The following is a 17,684-nucleotide window of genomic DNA, read 5'->3' as shown; positions in this document are numbered from 1 at the left end:
AGACAATAAAACCATACTAGTGGGAGACTTAAACCAACCATTATCAAATTTAGATAAATCAAATAAAAAAATAAATAAGAAAGAGGTAAAAGAAGTGAATGAAATCTTAGAAAAATTAGAATTAATAGACATATGGAGAAAAATAAATAGGGATTTGAATTGACACCTGGAGGAAATATGAATCAGTCAATACCTGGATTAACTGGTAAAAAAAATCAGGTCATAGAATATACTGTATAGTACCACATTTCTTCACTGACTCCCAAGGCTTTGCTTTGGTTTATGAATATAATTTTATGTCCTCCTTTTCTGTCTCTCAGTCACATAACCAAGTTTTTGAAATCTCACAAAAAACAGATGCATTCTCCCAAACAATTGCAGTGAGAATATTTGATCATAGAGCATGGATATTTCAGCTTCATCCCTTTTCTTGATAGAACAGACATGACTTCCAAGTGTTAAATGTTATGTCCATTAGTAAACAGCTTCCTCCCTTGGAAGAGCTGTGTTGATTGCTCAGTGACTTCTTGTAGAGTGTGATTCATGCTAAAAATCTCAGCTTCTTCTCTAAATAGTGTAACTGGTGAAGTCAACATTTCTTTTCACATCCTGAAGAACTAAAGCTGTGGGTATAACTGACTGCCAGGTTAGGTCACTTACCTGTGGTTAATTTTAGAACTAAGGAATATATGTCCTTTTAATTATACTTTTCAAGCCGATTCATTCAGAAATTTATTTAAAATTAAAAAAAATTCAGGCTATTTTGAGTTGTATGAATCAGCAATGAGCACAGTATATAAGATTTAGGCTTTCATTTGAGAAAATTCACTTTTTAAAAAATCTTTATTTTCTTTCCTAGTGACAACTCTAAGAAGAAGGGTAAGGGGTAGGCAAACAGGGACAAGTGACACACCCAGGGTCACACAGCTAAGAAGTATATGAGGTTAAATTTATCTGAGGCTAGATCCTCCCATTTCCAGGTCTGGTGCTATCCATTCATCAAGTTACCTAGCTGCCATGAAATATTATTCTTAAATGAAATGTTCCCTCTAATCTCAACCCAAAATTGTGTAGATCATTTGTTTAACAACTTAAAGATGGACCACCAATATAAATATAAATTATTGAAAAAATTATTCATGATGTTAAGCTACCACCAAGTATGTAGTAAGCTCTGGAAAAAAAAACAAAACAAAACAAAAACTATAACATATCATGCTGAAAAGGGGCAGCCTATTACCTGATAAAAAGGACTGGATTTCAAATTGTGGTCTTGATATTTTTAGCTGAGTGACCATGATCAAGTCACTCACCTCCCTTGATTTTTATTCTCCTCATTGGACAAATGAGAAAAATAATATCTTTTTTTCTGCTTTACAGTGTTGTGAGAATATGATTCTAGTATTCTATGCAAATGCAGAATTTTAATATTGTTGTTGGTATAATTGATTTGTCAGTGGAAACTTGTTTTTCAACAGTTTCTGTTCATACTTATGTATATAAAAAAAAGAACCATCAATTTAACAATAGGGCAAAAGATGCAGGCATTCAAAGTTAAGAACAGAAATAAGAAATATGACACAATCTACACATAAAGCCAAGTTACACTCCCATTGATACACTCAGTACTTCTGGGATAAAATGGATGCACATTTATGGGAACCCATTAGTTAAGTATATATTGTAGAAAAATCTATATGCTTGAAGTAACTCATAACTCTGGTTTAAAGTGAGTTTAGATATCATTTCGATATCATTGTCCATTTAGAAATATCTGAACTACATAAAACAATTCTCGAGGAATTGCCTCTCTGTTAATTTTCATCACCCTTCTACTGGCCACGTCTTCTCTTCTATATTCTATACCAAAGTTGACAAACAGTGACCTAAAAGGTACAAGGTTTTGTATAGACAATGAGCTAAGAAAATTTTCATGTTTTTAAAAAATATTTAAAAATGTAAAAAACATTCTTATCTCACCAGACTTTACAAAAATAAGCAGTAGTCAGATTTAGTTGGCTCTTCTCTACTCTAAGATAGCATTTGCAAGATCTTTCTACTTAAAATAACCCTTAAAAAGACATTTAGAAAGTCTTGCTGTTAATTTCAATAGTAGTTCCTTTTAAGTTACAGAATTTCAAAACTCATCAGTCTTACTTTCCCTGGACTATGCCTAAAAGATTAGCTAGCTAATCACCCACCAGGATTTTATGGGGTCCAATCAGAACAATGCTCACAGCTTGATTTGGGGGGAAATAAGATCAGCTATTTCTCATCCAGTTAGGCAAGTGTGATACCTATCTTTCCTTTTTCTTCATTTGCTTCTCAATTTAAAGACTTTACCTCTTTTAAGCTCTTAGGGGCAGCTGAAGGAAAATAACTTTAACTACGGTCTTTTTTCAGCCAATGAAGAATAATGAGCAAGAGTTTTGTTTTGTTTTGTTTTTCAAATTATTGACTATTCCTGCTGCTTGTCCCTATAGACAACTCCAACAAAGCTAATTTGGGCAACCTCCTGTTTTTCTCTCCTTTTTTCTTTTGACATTAATTTTATTTATATTTGTATTTATTTAATAGAATTTATTTTCAGATATCTGAACCTCTCCCTCCCTTCCCCAAACCATAAAAGGCATCACCTAACAAAAACATATGTATATATGGATTATATCTTTTATGTTTCTCTTTTACAGTTTATTTTTTGGAGGAGGACATTCACAAGTTATTCTTCAAATATTACTTCTATAGTTATATACAATGTTCTCTTATTTCTACTAATTTCATTCTTCATTACTTCATGTAGGTTTTTCTGAGTTTTAAAAAAGTAATCCGCTCATCATTTCTTATGGAAGAGTAGTATTTCATCACAATCATATACCTCATTTTGTTCAGCCACTCCTCAATTGAAGAATATCCCAACATTTTACAGTTTTTTGCCACCACAAAGAGAGATGCTCTAAATATCCTGGAAATATAGGTTCTTTTCCTTCTTTTCTGATCTTCTTGAGAAATGGACCCAACAATGTTATTGCTGGTTAGGAGGGTATAGTACAGTTTTATAACTCTCTAGGAATAATTCTAAATTGCTCTCCAAAATGGTTGAATTGATTCACACTTTCTCTCCTAATATTCTTCATTCTTCATCCTCACATTCTTTATCCACTCTTATCTCTATTCCACTTCCTATATTTACTTCAATAGCTGAAATAAAAAAAAAACCTGGCTCTCACTTTCACTTAAAATATAATAGCTCACTAAATTTCCCTTAAGGAATAATGTCTTAAAATCAGTCTCCAAATATTTATATATTCTCTCACTTTTTTCATAGTTTACTTGAAATTATAAAACAGTTACTTGCACATGAACTAAAGGACCATGATGCTTTATAGCTCTTAAGTCCTCAGAGTGATCCAAAAATTCAGTTTATGTACTTGGAACTTTTTTCATATTTATATTTCCCAGTTTATAATAAATAAAAGTTCTTCATTTGTCCCTTTAAATCATTAAATCTTCCTAATACAAATGAGGAATTATTATAAATCTTTCATAATGTGATTTAAGCCTTTATATTTATGCCACAGTTCATTTTATGTCTCTAAATTCCTCAAATAACATCCATATAATCAGTTTTCAGATGCATTTTTCTTCTAGCCATCAAAATTCCTACAAGAATGGCAATATCTTATATCCTTTTATTCTTTTCCTTTTAAACAAACTTTTTTTCCTGACCTTTCTAGCACTAAATGGTTTAAAGTGAAAAGGATCTTAAAGGGATAATATTTTACAGAATAAATATTAGCTCAGACACTTCCCAGCTGTGTGACCCTGGGCAAGTCACTTGACCCCCATTGCCTAGCTCTTACCACTCTTCTGCCTTGGAACCAATACCAAGGCAGAAGGTAAGGGTTTTAAAAAAAAAGAAATATTAGATAATAATTCTATGACAGAAGATAGAGTAGAAAACCCCCTAATTTTGGAGTCAGAAGATGTGTTTAAGTTCTAACCCCAGCACAAATTAACCCTCCAATCATACGTGTCATTTTGGCTCTATACATCTCAGTTTCTTCCCTACAAAGTGGGCTAATATAGAAGATCTATTTATTCCACTATGGTATTCTGAAAATCAAAAGAGTTGTGTGATTCTTAGGCTCTATTTATTTCAATTATTATTATTTCCAAACAAATGGTTATCCTTTAAGCCATATTTAAAGAGCACTTTTTCTGTGGAAAGAGTTATAGAACCTTGAAACAATCAAAGTCAATGGGAGTCTTAGTTCTGAATCAATTATAATTACTTAAGTTAGAACTATCTGCTTACAAAGGAAGCAAAATAAGTAAAATAGATCATCATTCTAGGACTAATCGTTATTCACTGAGGGCTTTGTTTGATGCCATTGAGATGACCTTTCTTTAAAAAAATCCTCTTAAAAACATTTATGTGATCAAAATAATTTTTAGTATCCTCACATGGACAGGATACTAGTTCTTAATTTTCTCTCATTCATTCATAGGACACTATATTTAGAGGTGGAAGGAATTTCAAGAGGTTGTATAAATCAAACCTCTCCTTTTGTGGCTAAAGAAACTGATACCCAGAGCTCATCCAAATAGGAAATACCTGTACTGGGATCCAAATCATAGTCTACAGAATCCAAATTGGGTATTCTTCCTTCTTTTTAGACTGCTTATAATATTTAACAAAAATATATTAAATGCCTACAGGATAAGTCTGGGAACATGATGGTCTAGAGATTAGCACAATGCTTGGCACATATTAGATAATTAATGTTTATGTTTTATATACATAAACATATAATAAATGTTTATTGATTGACTGTTAGTAAGGAAAATCCAGAAAGTATGAGTAAATCTTCTTTGTTATTTTGAAGATTCAGGTAGGTCAGGTCATACCCTTGACAATCTAACCATATGCAAAAGAAATTTGTTATAGTAATCTTTAGTCCTGTCCCCAATACTAGCCTTATAAAGACATTCTCCTAGAAATATTTATTGTTGTTGTTGTCTAGTCATTTCAGTCATGTATGACTTTTATGACTCCATTTAGGGTTTTCTTGCCAAAGATCCTGGAGCAATTTACTATTTCCTTCTCCAGCTCATTTTACATATGAGGAAACTGAGGCAAACAGGATTAAGTAACTTGCCCAGCATCACATAGCTGGTAAGTGCCTGAAGCTAGATTTGAACTCATAAGGTGAGTCTTCCTGATTCCAAGCTCAGTGCTTTATCTAGTGGGCCATCTAACTTCTATTTTGATGATTTATTTGTTGAACTTTTGGGCCATCTTGAGCTTTCCTCAGAGTTGCCTTTCTTAGGAAGCTAGATGGTTCAAGAGATGGAGTGCTGAAATTCGGCTCAAATTTCAAATATGGCCTCAGAGGTTTGCTAACCATGTGACCCCAGGTAAGAGACTTGATCACTATCTGCCATAACTTTCTTATTTGCAAAGCAGAAACAATTATAGCATCTATCTCCCAGGGTGATTATGAAGATTAAATAAGGTCTTATTTGTAAAACTTCCAAGTCTTGAAGTGATATATAAATCCTGGTTATTATTATTTCCTCCATTATAATTAGAAGGGATATAATCAGCCTCATGATTATACAAGAGTAAAATAAATAGGATTGAGATTTTCTTCACTAGCATCCTTTAATAGAGCAAAAAATAATTCCATGAAATATCTATGACCATTTTAGCAAAATGTCTTTAATATTTTTAATCCATATAGTTTGGAAAAAACCATTAAAGTGAAGGCTTATGTTGTTAGTCTACAAGATACTAAATAAATCTGAATGTCAATTTTCAACTCTTATTTAAACAAGATCTCATAAATAAGCAACATGAATCATTTGGTTCAGTAAATATTTAATGATGTTGACAATAAAAGATGCCTAGGAGTTTCTAGCAAAAATTGATCTCTAAATATTTATTGAATTTGCAACTTCCTGTAATATCTCTTGATAATGAAAACTGTAGATGTAGGGAGCAGGGAATTTCAGCATTTTTTGAAATGTTATTCTGCAAAACATAAGATGTGTTCCAATATTATTGTTGTTAGCCTGTCAGTTTCACAAGTTTTCCAAACCTAAACAATTTTTAATCTAGCCAATTGAATGATCACTTAATCAAACAGTGGTACAACACAAACATACAATGCAAATCTAAAAAATAAAAGCTGATATTATATGTAAATATTCTGTATTAGTAGTTGTAATTAGTGACCTTTGTTAGACAAAGTCAACATTATTTCATATAGGTGACGCAAGAATTAAAAAGTCTCCATATTCCCATTCCCATAAAGAAATTGTATTTGTCATTTATGTTGCCACTAAATTCCGATTCCTACCCAAATGAGAGACCAGTAAAATTTAATATCTGAAGTGTTAATATAACTGACCTCTTGGATTTCTTCCAATGCATGTTTAGAACAAATTATTTGGAGAAGTTCTGGACTTGGAATAGGGTCAGTCTTTCAGTTTTATCTCCTATCCCTTTTCTACCCCTCTCTCCAGGATTTAAGATGATTTTGTTGTTGTTTTGGAACAAAGGTATGCTACAGAGAACTTCTTTTTTTTCACTGACTTCCTTGATCACATTTAATAGTCTTCTCATGTATGATCTTATCTTGTCATATCTACATTAATAGTGATGAAGACTGCTTGAAAAGAGGTGCTCATATAATGTGCTATTATACTCTTTCCTCAATATTATCTAACTATCTGTAGCTAGGTGGCCCAGTACATAGAATACTAGTACTAAAGTCAGGAAGACCTGTGTTTTAATCTAGCCCCAGACAATTATTAGCTGTGCAACCGGGGGCAAGTCATTTAACTTTGTTGACTCCATTTTCTCTTCTGTAGAATGAGCTAGAGAAAGAAATGGCAAACTACTCCTGTCTCTCTGCCAAGTAAACTCCAAATGGAGCCACAAAGAATCAGACATGGCTAGAAATGACTAAACAACAAATTTAAGACTAAATCAGATAGCTATTTCTCCCTCATATTCCCAACGTTTGCCTAAATTACAGAATTTTTACAGGATCTTCTGTAAATAATGGCATCGAAATGAGCTATCTCCCTATATGTTGCCCATATCCCAGCAGCTCATCATAAAGTACATTTTTTCTTAAAAAAAAAGAATCGATTATCTATTTATGTCAAATCTTGATCTCCCTTTCCCCCAAGTAACCAAAAACTGAGTTCATACAGTAAAGCTCTTATTAGATATCTATCAATGCCATTTTTTGAGAGACCACCTTCAATATGTACAAGATAATTATATATTCTCTGCAATTCTATTCCTTCAATGGAGAATCAACCACATTTCTTCATTGATCTTGCTGATGACATAAAAAATTGTGATGATGTGTATTAAAATGAAGACTTTATTAATTTAAATTATATATTTTGATCTGCTTTAATGAAATACTAGCAAGATAGTCAAGCATGGACCAAATAAACTGGAAAAGTGACCCAAATTTCATGTACTCTATTTCCTAAGGGATGTAAGAATTTTTTTTAATTTAAAATTTCAAATAAATTGGTGCTCAGAGTCAGATTATGTCAAACCAAAAGAAATACTTTCTACTGTATGTAAGACATTGTTAGACATTTGGGAAGTATTTTTAAAAATATGCTAAGATAAATTAATTCTTGGTATTTTAGGAAACTAGGAAGAAATATACACACCATTTGCTATATTTTAGTTTGTCATGGAAAGACGTAAACAGAAGATAAAAACTTTATGATGCAGGATTCCTTGCAAAGCTGTTCCTAGTCTCTTTTAAGGTTAAGATATCAAATTATTTCCTCACACAGAGAACAACCTATTCCATTTTAGCTAGTTGCAAAAGAAGAAGGTCTATTTGTTTCATGTTGTCATTTAGCTAGCCCTGGACTTTTAACCTCAGGTCTCTGATTTAAAAACACACACACACACACATATTGAAAACTTTTTCAACACAATTGCTCTCCTTTGTGATGTTTTATTTTATGCATTAGATGGCATAATTCAGGGAAAGCAGTCCACAGACTTTACCAGATTGCCAAAGGGGTCGAGGACACACTAAAAGATGAAGCACCTCTGATGTTATTCATTTAAAACCTGTCTCCTGTGTTCTGACTGCACCAATGCATTAGTGAGAATTTTCATGAAATTCTCACTTTTAATGGAAATGATGGCTATTTGCTTATAAAACATTTATTTTCACACCCTACTCACCTTTAGCTAGTTAATACATATCTATAAAAAACTCATGAATTCAAGTAAAATGATACTAAATTCTGTAATAATTTAATAAGTTAGAGGTTGAGGGATAAGTATTATCCAGCCCTTATATTCCATTGTTATCCTTCCACTGATGAGATGTAGAAGAGGGAGATCAAGATGTTGGGTAAACCTCCAGTGGAAGAGTTATGGGGAGATATGGCTAAAAGTCCCACAAGCCTGGATGGATTGATCTATATCACTGAAGGGAGTGTGGCACAATGGAAGGAGCTCACAACAGTGAACAAAAGACCTTGGTTTTAGTTCTGGATCTATTACTGAGTATTATTACCTGAGTGACCTTGGAAAACACTTTATTCCTCTAAGAAAATTTCTGTTCAGTTTTAAAACAAGGAGGTTCACTGAATGGTCGATCTCTACATTTTCTTCCAGATCTAAAACATTCTGGGTCTGTTTCTCCATTTACTATGTAAACCACATAATCTCTACTGAAAAAAGAAATACTCACTGCAAATGAGTGTAGTTTTACTGAGGTATAATATAATGCAAAAATAGAAAAATAATCACTCAAAGGACTTTAAAAAAACCATCATTTTTTGGTGGGTATAAAAGTTTCTAGGGGATACTTATGTAAATGTGCCCCCATGTAAAACATTCCATACTCTGAAGCTTTTGAAAGTATAATCAAATGTTGCTTAGCCAGAACTCAAATAACTGGAACCATCCAACCAGTCTGAGGGTTTTTATTTGTTTGCTTGTTTTTCCCTCATACTACACTTTGGGGAAAAGACAAATTATGAAAGCAAAGGCAATTAATTTTTTTAAGGATTACGTTTTCCTATTTTTCTCAGGCTGGGATACTCAGGGACTGGATCCCACCACTGATCACTAATGAAGCTTTAGCCTGTTACCTTTCTAATACCTATTAGGCAAGACACCCTTCCATCCTTATTCTCCCTACTTCTTGATATGAAAATGAGTCAGTATACCCATCTGCAGCACCTACTGCAGCCCAGCTTCCTACTTCCAAGCTTAAGAGATCTGCTAGCCTCAGCCTCCCTGGTAGCAGGCAATATTCCTAGTAGTAAGATATTGGAAACAAAAAAGAAAGAAAAAAGAAAGAAAAAAGGGCCAACTTTGGTATGCCTTGAGGTCAGTACAATTCATTCTAATCTATCGTACTTGTACTCCATGTACAATGAAATCTGATGATCAAAGAAATGACCCTGAAATGTAGCATTGCAAGATCCCTAGTCATTAAAGAAATGCTCAGTTAGGTTCCCACAATGCGTAGATACCAAGTTAGTTGCCAAGGATGGAGGTCAGACTAAGGTGATTTAGAGATTTTTTTTCAGATACTTGAAACAGAAATATCTGCTCTGCTCCCAACTAACCAGAGCATGGAAGCACCTATAGATACTGCATTCTCTTAGTAGTCTAGTTAAGCCTTTATTTTAGTTCATTTTACTTGTTTTCCAGGAAAGAATCTGGCTTAGAGTTTAGTGGCTAAATAAAAATTAATCCATGTTAAAATTCACATCTTAAGATTTCTTTTTGTTCAAGTATTTCTTCCTCATAGAAAATTCAAGTTTTATAGGGTTTTTGAAACCCTTTCCTTCCATCTGAGAATCAATACTGCATGTTGGTTCCAAGGCAGAGGAACAGAAAGGGCTAGGCAATGGGTGACTTGCCTAGGGTCACACAGCCAGGAAATGTTTAAGGCCACATCTGAACCCAGGACCTCCCATCTCTAGATCTAACTCAATCCACTGAGCCCCCTAGTTGCCCCCTACATTTAAGAAAAAGTATTATTTATTAAAGTAAGAGCATATCCAAAGTCTTTTTTATTCATAATTTCTTCTAAGGAATGTAGGGGGACTTTGGGCCACACTATTGGAAAGAATGCTTGCTCTGTAGCAGTCAAGTTAGAATCTTGCCTGGGAAACTTATAATCAGTATGATCTTTGGCCAGTCACTTTCTTTCATTGGGTCTTAGGTGCCTCTTATTTAAAATAACAGGATGAAACTAGTTTGGTTTCTCATTGATCTTCCAGGTCAGACTCCAAATCCAGAAAGACATATCAAACAAGACCTTTTGTCCAGAGTAATTATTCATATTATTTTTAGTAAAAAAAAAAACTACCAATATAAATGATTGCTTAATTATATAGTAAATATTACATAATTATGATTATACATAATATGTACATTTTCCTTGAATATATTTTATGAATGAATTTCTGTTAGTGTATGGGACATTTTAATGGTTAAAGAAAAAAGGTGGCTTGTTTTAATGGTCATGTATTATTTTGGACGCCATATTCTTTTATTTTCCTGTTATTTAAAGTGCATAAAAACATAGATGTTTTCAATTGTTTTCTAATTCTTAATATAAAAATTCACATATGGAATTTTAAAATTGCTAACTTAATTTTGCCTTAATTTGTTACTGAGTTACCTATTTGAGATTGTATTTATACAAAACTTATTCAATGATTGTCAATGTTTCTATTATGGTAGACCTTGAAAAACGAGTTTTTAATTGAAATTTCATAACAAAATGAACAGACATATTGAAGAAATGAGAATTTTGTTTTTCAATACCATCTTTTTCTACCTTGCTTTTAATGATTAACATTTTCACAACAAATCAGATGATTCCCATTCAGGTTTCCAGCAGGAAATACTATTAGAGGATCACTATGTTAAGGAAGAGTTTAGTTAGTCCGAAAACTTCATTTTATAGATGAGGAAACTAAAGACCACTGAAGCGAAATGTCTTGGTTAGGACCACAGAGTCAGGATTTGAATCAAAATATTTTGATTCCAAAATAGGAGCACATGCTAATATATATATATATATATATATATATATATATATATATATATATATATATATATTTTTTTTTTTTAAGGTTATAATTTGTAGAATAATTGGAGTAAGTCAACTTATGGCAGTCAACTTAAGTTTGTTTCGTTTTATTTTAAATAGAAAGTCTTTCTAAGTGATAAGTAGAAAGAAGCTGTATCTTGGGAATAATCATTCCTTGAAGGCAATAGGTGTGATTTATTGTAGTTGTCAATAATCTTTGAAAACTCTCATTGCATTTGTACATGATACACTGTGTCTGCTTCCACTGCAGTCTGGTGGCTTTGCCAAAATAATTTTTAGACCAGCTACAAAAATCTCAACCACAGGTTGTGTTTTGGCATAAAAGGGCATTTTCATTATTTTAGAAACATGTCCTAATTGCCAGAACAATCTTGGTTTAATCCAGCTTGGTCCTCAAACAAATTTGATTCTCATATACCAAGATAGCCTGGATTAAACCAGGATTGTTCTGACAAAATCAAGTGATCCGTGAATTATTGAAAGTGCTTTTAATCCAACCTTGATCCTACTACCCTGGTTTTTTTCAGTCTTATATGTTTCCTTTTAACAGAAATAACTATGTCTACCATCTAATCTCACCTTCAGAATACCCTTTGCCTAGAGTATTAGCAGTGTGGTGTCACACTAAAAAAAAAATCAATTACCTTATTGTTGTCACAAAAAAACTAAAAATAAAACAGACCTACTTGGAGATTCTTACTGGTAGGGCACAAGAGAAGTTTCTCCCCTTTATCCCTTTTAATTCCATGGGTTGATCCCCCATTTCTCCAAAGGAGTAAATCTGTCTTTTAAAAAAAAAGTGAAGTAAAAAACAAATTCAAAAGCAATAGAAATAAGACAATTTTAAAAAGTCTTATAAAATGCAAAAAAATTCATTGCAGGTGAGTAGAAGTCATAGGTGTCATTCCTCTACAAGGTTCTAGAAACCTTCCTTATTCCCACAATTGTAGTAGAGTTAAAAAGGAAATGAAAGTGGATATCAGGATCACTGTTCTTTGGGGAATTTAATTACATATTTAAGGTCCTGATAGCTGTTAAAAGGACTCACTCTACCCTGTTCTGCATCACCCAACACCTCAAATTAGCCCAAGCCTCTGCTTTTGCAGGGTGGGTATGACATGAGTCCCAGCCACATGCATCAACCTGCAAATCTCTTCTCCCTCTATTCCTTATTTAAACCAAAGAAAATTCTATTCTCAAAATATACCCAGGAAAGGCTGAACTGCCCCAACAGAAACTGACTTTGGCTTCTGCTGGGAAAGGGTGTGTGTGAGAGGTTTGCATTGGCCCACAACTCCATAGAACCCCAATCTTCTTAAGGGAGGTGGGGCTGAGGGGGTGGAGATCAGTAGTATTACGGTTTCTCCTATCCGGTTTGACGGTGTGATTCTGCTCTCCTTCCTCTGCACACCGGAGCATCCGTCACTCAGCCCCACGTGCCGCGGTGCCCTGGCTGGACAATGCAGCCAGAGATCCTTGAGGGCGCCAGCGCTGGACAGGGGCTGACTGGGAGAGAACCACAGGGCAGAGCATGCACGCAATGAGTCTGAACAAGCAGGGGAGGGCTAGTGCATCTGGGGATGGGGTGGGAGGGGAGGCTGGTAAGGAAGGAAGGGGAGGAAAGGGGAGGAGGAAACTATGGCTGATGCTCAGCATTTACACACACTATCCCCCTCCCTGCTAAAGCTTATAGGACCCAAGAGCCCACCCAATTGCAGGTGAAATTTGGGCGTCACTGACAGAAGGGTGGTGGTGGTGAGACTTGGTATCTGTGGTTTTATTTATTGGTGAGATTATGGGTCAAAAAGTAATAACAACAACAATAATATTTGTATAGAGTTGATTTGCAAAACTCTTCACATGTTATCTCATATCCACATAATAAACCTGAGAAGAAAGTGCTTATATTATTCCTGTTTTACATATGAGGAAATGGAGCCTCATTGAGGTTGTTATTTGCTCAAGGTCTTAGGGCTAAACAGGATTTGAATTCAAGTCTCCCTGACTGACTCCAAGTTCAAAGCTATCCTCTGTCCAGCCTCTACATTTTACAATCCAGGAAACGAAAGCTCAGGGAGTGTGGCTAATTTGCCGAAAGTTAAGCAACTTAGTGTCCAAAGTGGGATTCGAACCCAGTTTTTAGGAACCTACAGACAGTATTCTTTAGTCTGTGGGGTGGGGGTGAGGTGGAAGATAACGTCTAAAAGGAGATTTCTGTTCTGGTGTTTGGAGAGGTACCCAGTTAAACCCAGGAGGTTTAACAGAGGAGACCCAGGACCCTTTTGCCCTTGGCCCACTGGCACCCTTTATACTCTGTGGCAGAAGCCAACTTCCCTGGCCCCAAATGGGTAAAGGTGCCAATATAATGGGCGTGGGTGGTGGTGGAGGGGACCGAGACTATCACAGGTCTCTCTCTCTCCCTCTCCCTCCCAATTACCCTGGTCTCCCTTTACTCCTGGTTTCTTCCATCACCCCTAACCATTTCAGTCAGGTTGGTCTCTCTGCTGCCCCAATTCGGGGGCTTCCCAGGCCCTTGTCACTGTTCTTCGGGAAGTAAATATAAGCCATTCAAACTCCAAAGCCCCGCCGAACCTTCGCCACCTGGAGGATTTTCAGACACCGCCTCTCCCAGGGAGAGCACCTACCTGTGTTACGGAGTTGAAGGCAATAATATCAGCAAAACCCCCAAACCCTGAATGGCGGAATAGCTCAGCCAGAGTTGAACTTAGCTAAAAGTATCGGTAGCTGCAGTTTCCACCCTTACCAAGTGCACCAATAATGCGAAAGAACCGCAAGCAGGGAGAGAGTGAACGTCCCTTTCCCCGCTCCCTGGACAAGTTTACACCCGAGGCGGAAGATGCGGAAAAGAGTTGGGGAACCCCAACCGCAAGGGGATAAGGATCCTACCTTGGAACTGTCAGGAGGGAATTGCCAGCCATCGTAGGGAGAAAAGGGAGGCGGGGAAGAGTGCCGGCAGAGGACGATGAATCCTTCACTTGGATGGCGGTGTCAGGGGAGAGGTGGAGAGAAGCCGCCAGAAAGCAAGAGGCTGTCCTCCTCCCATGGCTCTCCAGGAGCTCTGTGCTGCTCTCAGCCCAGCTGCTCACAATGTTACGGATCCCATACTCATCTCCAAATCCCTCCCTCTGATTATCTTCTCCTCCCACAAGCTCTTGCTGACTCGCAGGGTTGTGTGTGTTGCGTGGTGTGTGTGCGTGCGTGTGTGTGTGTGTGTGTGTTTTTCTTCCCTGTCCAGTCCTCTCTCTCTAGTCACAGAAGCTTGTCATTTTCCAGCAATCCCCTATTCTCCTGTCATAGGCCCTTCCTGTACTCCCTATCACAAATGGTCACAGTCCTTCCCACCTTTCCTCGTCTTTCTCCTTTTCTCCCTTGCTCTCTATTCTTTTTCTCTCCCACTCCTGCACACGAACCCTTAACTTAACACCTTAAATAATTTCCCCTTCCCCTTTATTTCACTCTCGCACTCCCACCAATATTTATGTATATTGACTTTTCATACATCATTCTCTTCTCTCCCCTTCGGAATTTTCTTTGCCTGCCATCTAAAGGAATGTTTTCGGTTTTATTCTTGAGTACTGGGCTTTATTTTGTAACCACCTTTGCTTTCTCCAGCCTCTATTGATTGGTTATCTGTTTCTTAGAGATGTCCATCTGGATCTTGTCTATTTCCTGCTGGAGTGTTCATGTTTGCAAGTAATTATTGGGTAGTTGATAACTTTAGACTATAAGATAAAAATGAATACTTGAAAAGGGCAAGATGATGCAATTCGGAGACCTTTTTAAAGAGATAATAGACTCTATGATACCCCATTTGTATGCTTCAATGCCTTTCTATAAAAATGACAAACCTTTCCTGCAGAAAGATTTTTATAATAGCTACTGTGAGCAGGTAGCATCTTGAGAGACTCCTGCCCTTGCTCTTATTTCATTAACAAAGGAATAAAACATAATACTTTAGCATATCCAACATCTACTTTTCTTCAAAGCTCTTCTTAAATGTTTCTCCTTTCGAAATTGCCTGGAATATATTTTATGTTTATATGTGTATATGTCCCTCTATTTCCATGGGATGTAAGTCCTTGAGGGTAGTGACTTTCATTATCTTTGTATTCACAATGCCTAGTACCTGGAACAGAGTAGGTACTAAATAAATACTTGGTGATTCATTGATTGATTGATAATTATCAGTGATAGCATCCATTATTTCAACCTCTAAGAATTCATGCACGACAATATGTTTCTCCTTTATCTCTTTGCCTTTGTTTTTAGTTTTCATTTTTGAATTAACCACTTCACAAAACAGTAACACATCCCAAAACCAATCCAAAGACAGATGAGTGTAGAGAAGAAGGGATTGTTAATTCCATAGAGTTAAAGGGATTGGTACTTTCTAAAAAAATGTTGAGCCCATTGAAAAACACATACTTCTAAATAAATGCCTCTAATGCTGTAAAACCAGCAGTCCTAATAATAGAGATTGAGCAGGGATCTAGGAGAAAAAACACTATCCACAAGCAGAGGACAAACTGTGGGAGAAAAAACACTGAGGAAAAGCAACAGCTTGACTATAGGGGTTGAGGGGACATGTCTGAGAAGAGACTCTAAATGACCACTCTAATGCAAATACCAACAACATGGAAATGGGTTCGAATTAAGAACAAATGTGAAACCCAGTGGCTATGGGAGAGGTGGGGTTGGGGGAGGAAAAGAAAATTATCTTTGTCTCCAATGAATAATGTTTGGAAATGATCAAATAAAATATTGTTTAAAAATAATACAGATTGATAGAATTGTTTTTTCAAAGAACATCATTATAGATATTAAACTCCATCATCTTGTCCCTCCTGGAAGCTATACTGATTATAACTGAACTCCCTCCCATATTGATTTTTTAAATCCCTATATTTCTCATTTGTTTTTTAAAATAAAAGACAATCTCATTCTGGTAACTATCTCCAGTCTTTATTAAGCTCCTTTTCTCTTTTCTTCCCCCCCCCTCTTTTATCCTTTTTTTGGGGGGGGTTGATTGTGGTTTTGACTCTGACAGTGGTGTGTCTGAATTTCTTGGTTCTCAGGTTGGGTCTGGTTCAGAAAATTACTTCTTAATATCAGACTCTCCATCCATTCTGAGTATGCAGTGGAAAAGGTTGGATGTAGACTTAAAAGATATAGGTTTAAATCCTGGCTTTGTCACTTACTACTTGTCTGACCTTGAACAAATGACTTAAACTCTCTGAACTCCGTTTCCTCATCTCAGGTAAGAATGGCATTGCACTAAAAGACCTTTAAGGTATCTTACAGCTCTACATCTATTTTCCTGTGTTAATGGGGCTCAATTTCTGAATTCATTCCCATTCATCTCCCATCTTTTGTAGCTTCTGATTTTCCTTTGCTGTGTTGCCCTTTTTTGGATACAGAGATGGCTGGCCAAAGTTCTCAGTTCCTACTCTAAACTGAAGCTTTACCTCAATCAGGAAAAGATGAAAAAAACTGTTAATCATTCCTCCTTTTCTTCCACATTGACTCATGAATCCTCTATGAATGAAAATTGCCCCAAGTTCTAGGTTCACTTGGGTTAGTACTAATTATAAAACGCCATTAAGATTTTAATCCCCAAATATGTTAGTTCCAGCATATTTTTAAAGAATTAAATTTCAAAATAGCACAAAAGAAAAGGCATTGATCCATGGTAGTGAGTTCAGTCTGTAATATAAATACATTGTAGTAAATTCCTGTTCTTGCAAAGAGACTAAAAATCTGTGAATACTAAAAACATGGAGGTCTTCATTGACATTTAAAATGCAGAGCTCAAATGGTCATTTAAAATGTGGAATCTAGGCCCTTTTATTCACCTTTTGATTACCTCTGTTAATCCAATTTAAACTCAATACCAGGGATTCTTACTTTAGAGCTCTGTGAATTAAAAAAAAAACACCACTCTTTCAATCTAATTAATTTCCTTTGTAATCTTCTGTATTTAATTTTATGTATTAAAGATATTATTCTAAGAAAGATTCCATAGGCTTCAACAGATTTCCAAAGGGATCCACAATGCAAAAAACAAACAAAAAAAAGAATTCAAGATCCCTAATCTAAATAGTGAACCTAAATTTTATTTAAGGACAATTAATAGCATATAGAACTTAAAACCAGTTCATTTTATAAAGAGACAGCATAATTTAGTAGAACAAGCAATGTATTTTGAGTTAGATAGCCTGGGTTTGAGTTTCTGATTCACCAACACTTGCTAATGATATGAGCTTAGAAAAATAACCTTGATCAGCGTCATTTTCCTCATCTTTAAAATGGGAATGAGATTTTTTCTACCTGCCTTAAAAAGAGTATTATGGGTATCTAATGATGTATTATGTGACCTTAAACACTAATTAAATAAAAGACATTATTTTTAATTGCACACTCAAACTGGTCAATTAATTGAAAAAGCAACAACCATGCTATTTATGTGTTGCTATAAAAAGCTTCCAAATTGGTAAAGAATCCCCCCCCCATTTTAATTAATTGTAATGG

At 35.4% G+C, this 17,684-nt stretch overlaps 1 protein-coding gene across 2 annotated transcripts in view; it reads right to left on the bottom strand.

The window, feature by feature from the left end:
• Positions 1-14,780, bottom strand: part of SPHKAP (SPHK1 interactor, AKAP domain containing) — a 165,130-nt gene extending 150,350 nt beyond the window's left edge. The window contains exon 1 of one of the 2 annotated variants that reach the window (XM_007502146.3): positions 14,043-14,780. In XM_007502146.3, the coding sequence (XP_007502208.1) occupies positions 14,043-14,074 (32 nt within the window). In that variant the 5' untranslated portion in view covers positions 14,075-14,780. The remainder of the gene's footprint in view (positions 1-14,042) is intronic. The other variant, XM_007502145.3, reaches the window with a different exon arrangement.
• Between the last annotated feature and the right edge of the window lie 2,904 nt (positions 14,781-17,684).

Source organism: Monodelphis domestica, chromosome 8 (genome assembly GCF_027887165.1).
Source record: "Monodelphis domestica isolate mMonDom1 chromosome 8, mMonDom1.pri, whole genome shotgun sequence".
Taxonomy (NCBI): domain Eukaryota; kingdom Metazoa; phylum Chordata; class Mammalia; order Didelphimorphia; family Didelphidae; genus Monodelphis; species Monodelphis domestica.
This window is presented reverse-complemented; position numbering and strand designations above follow the sequence as displayed.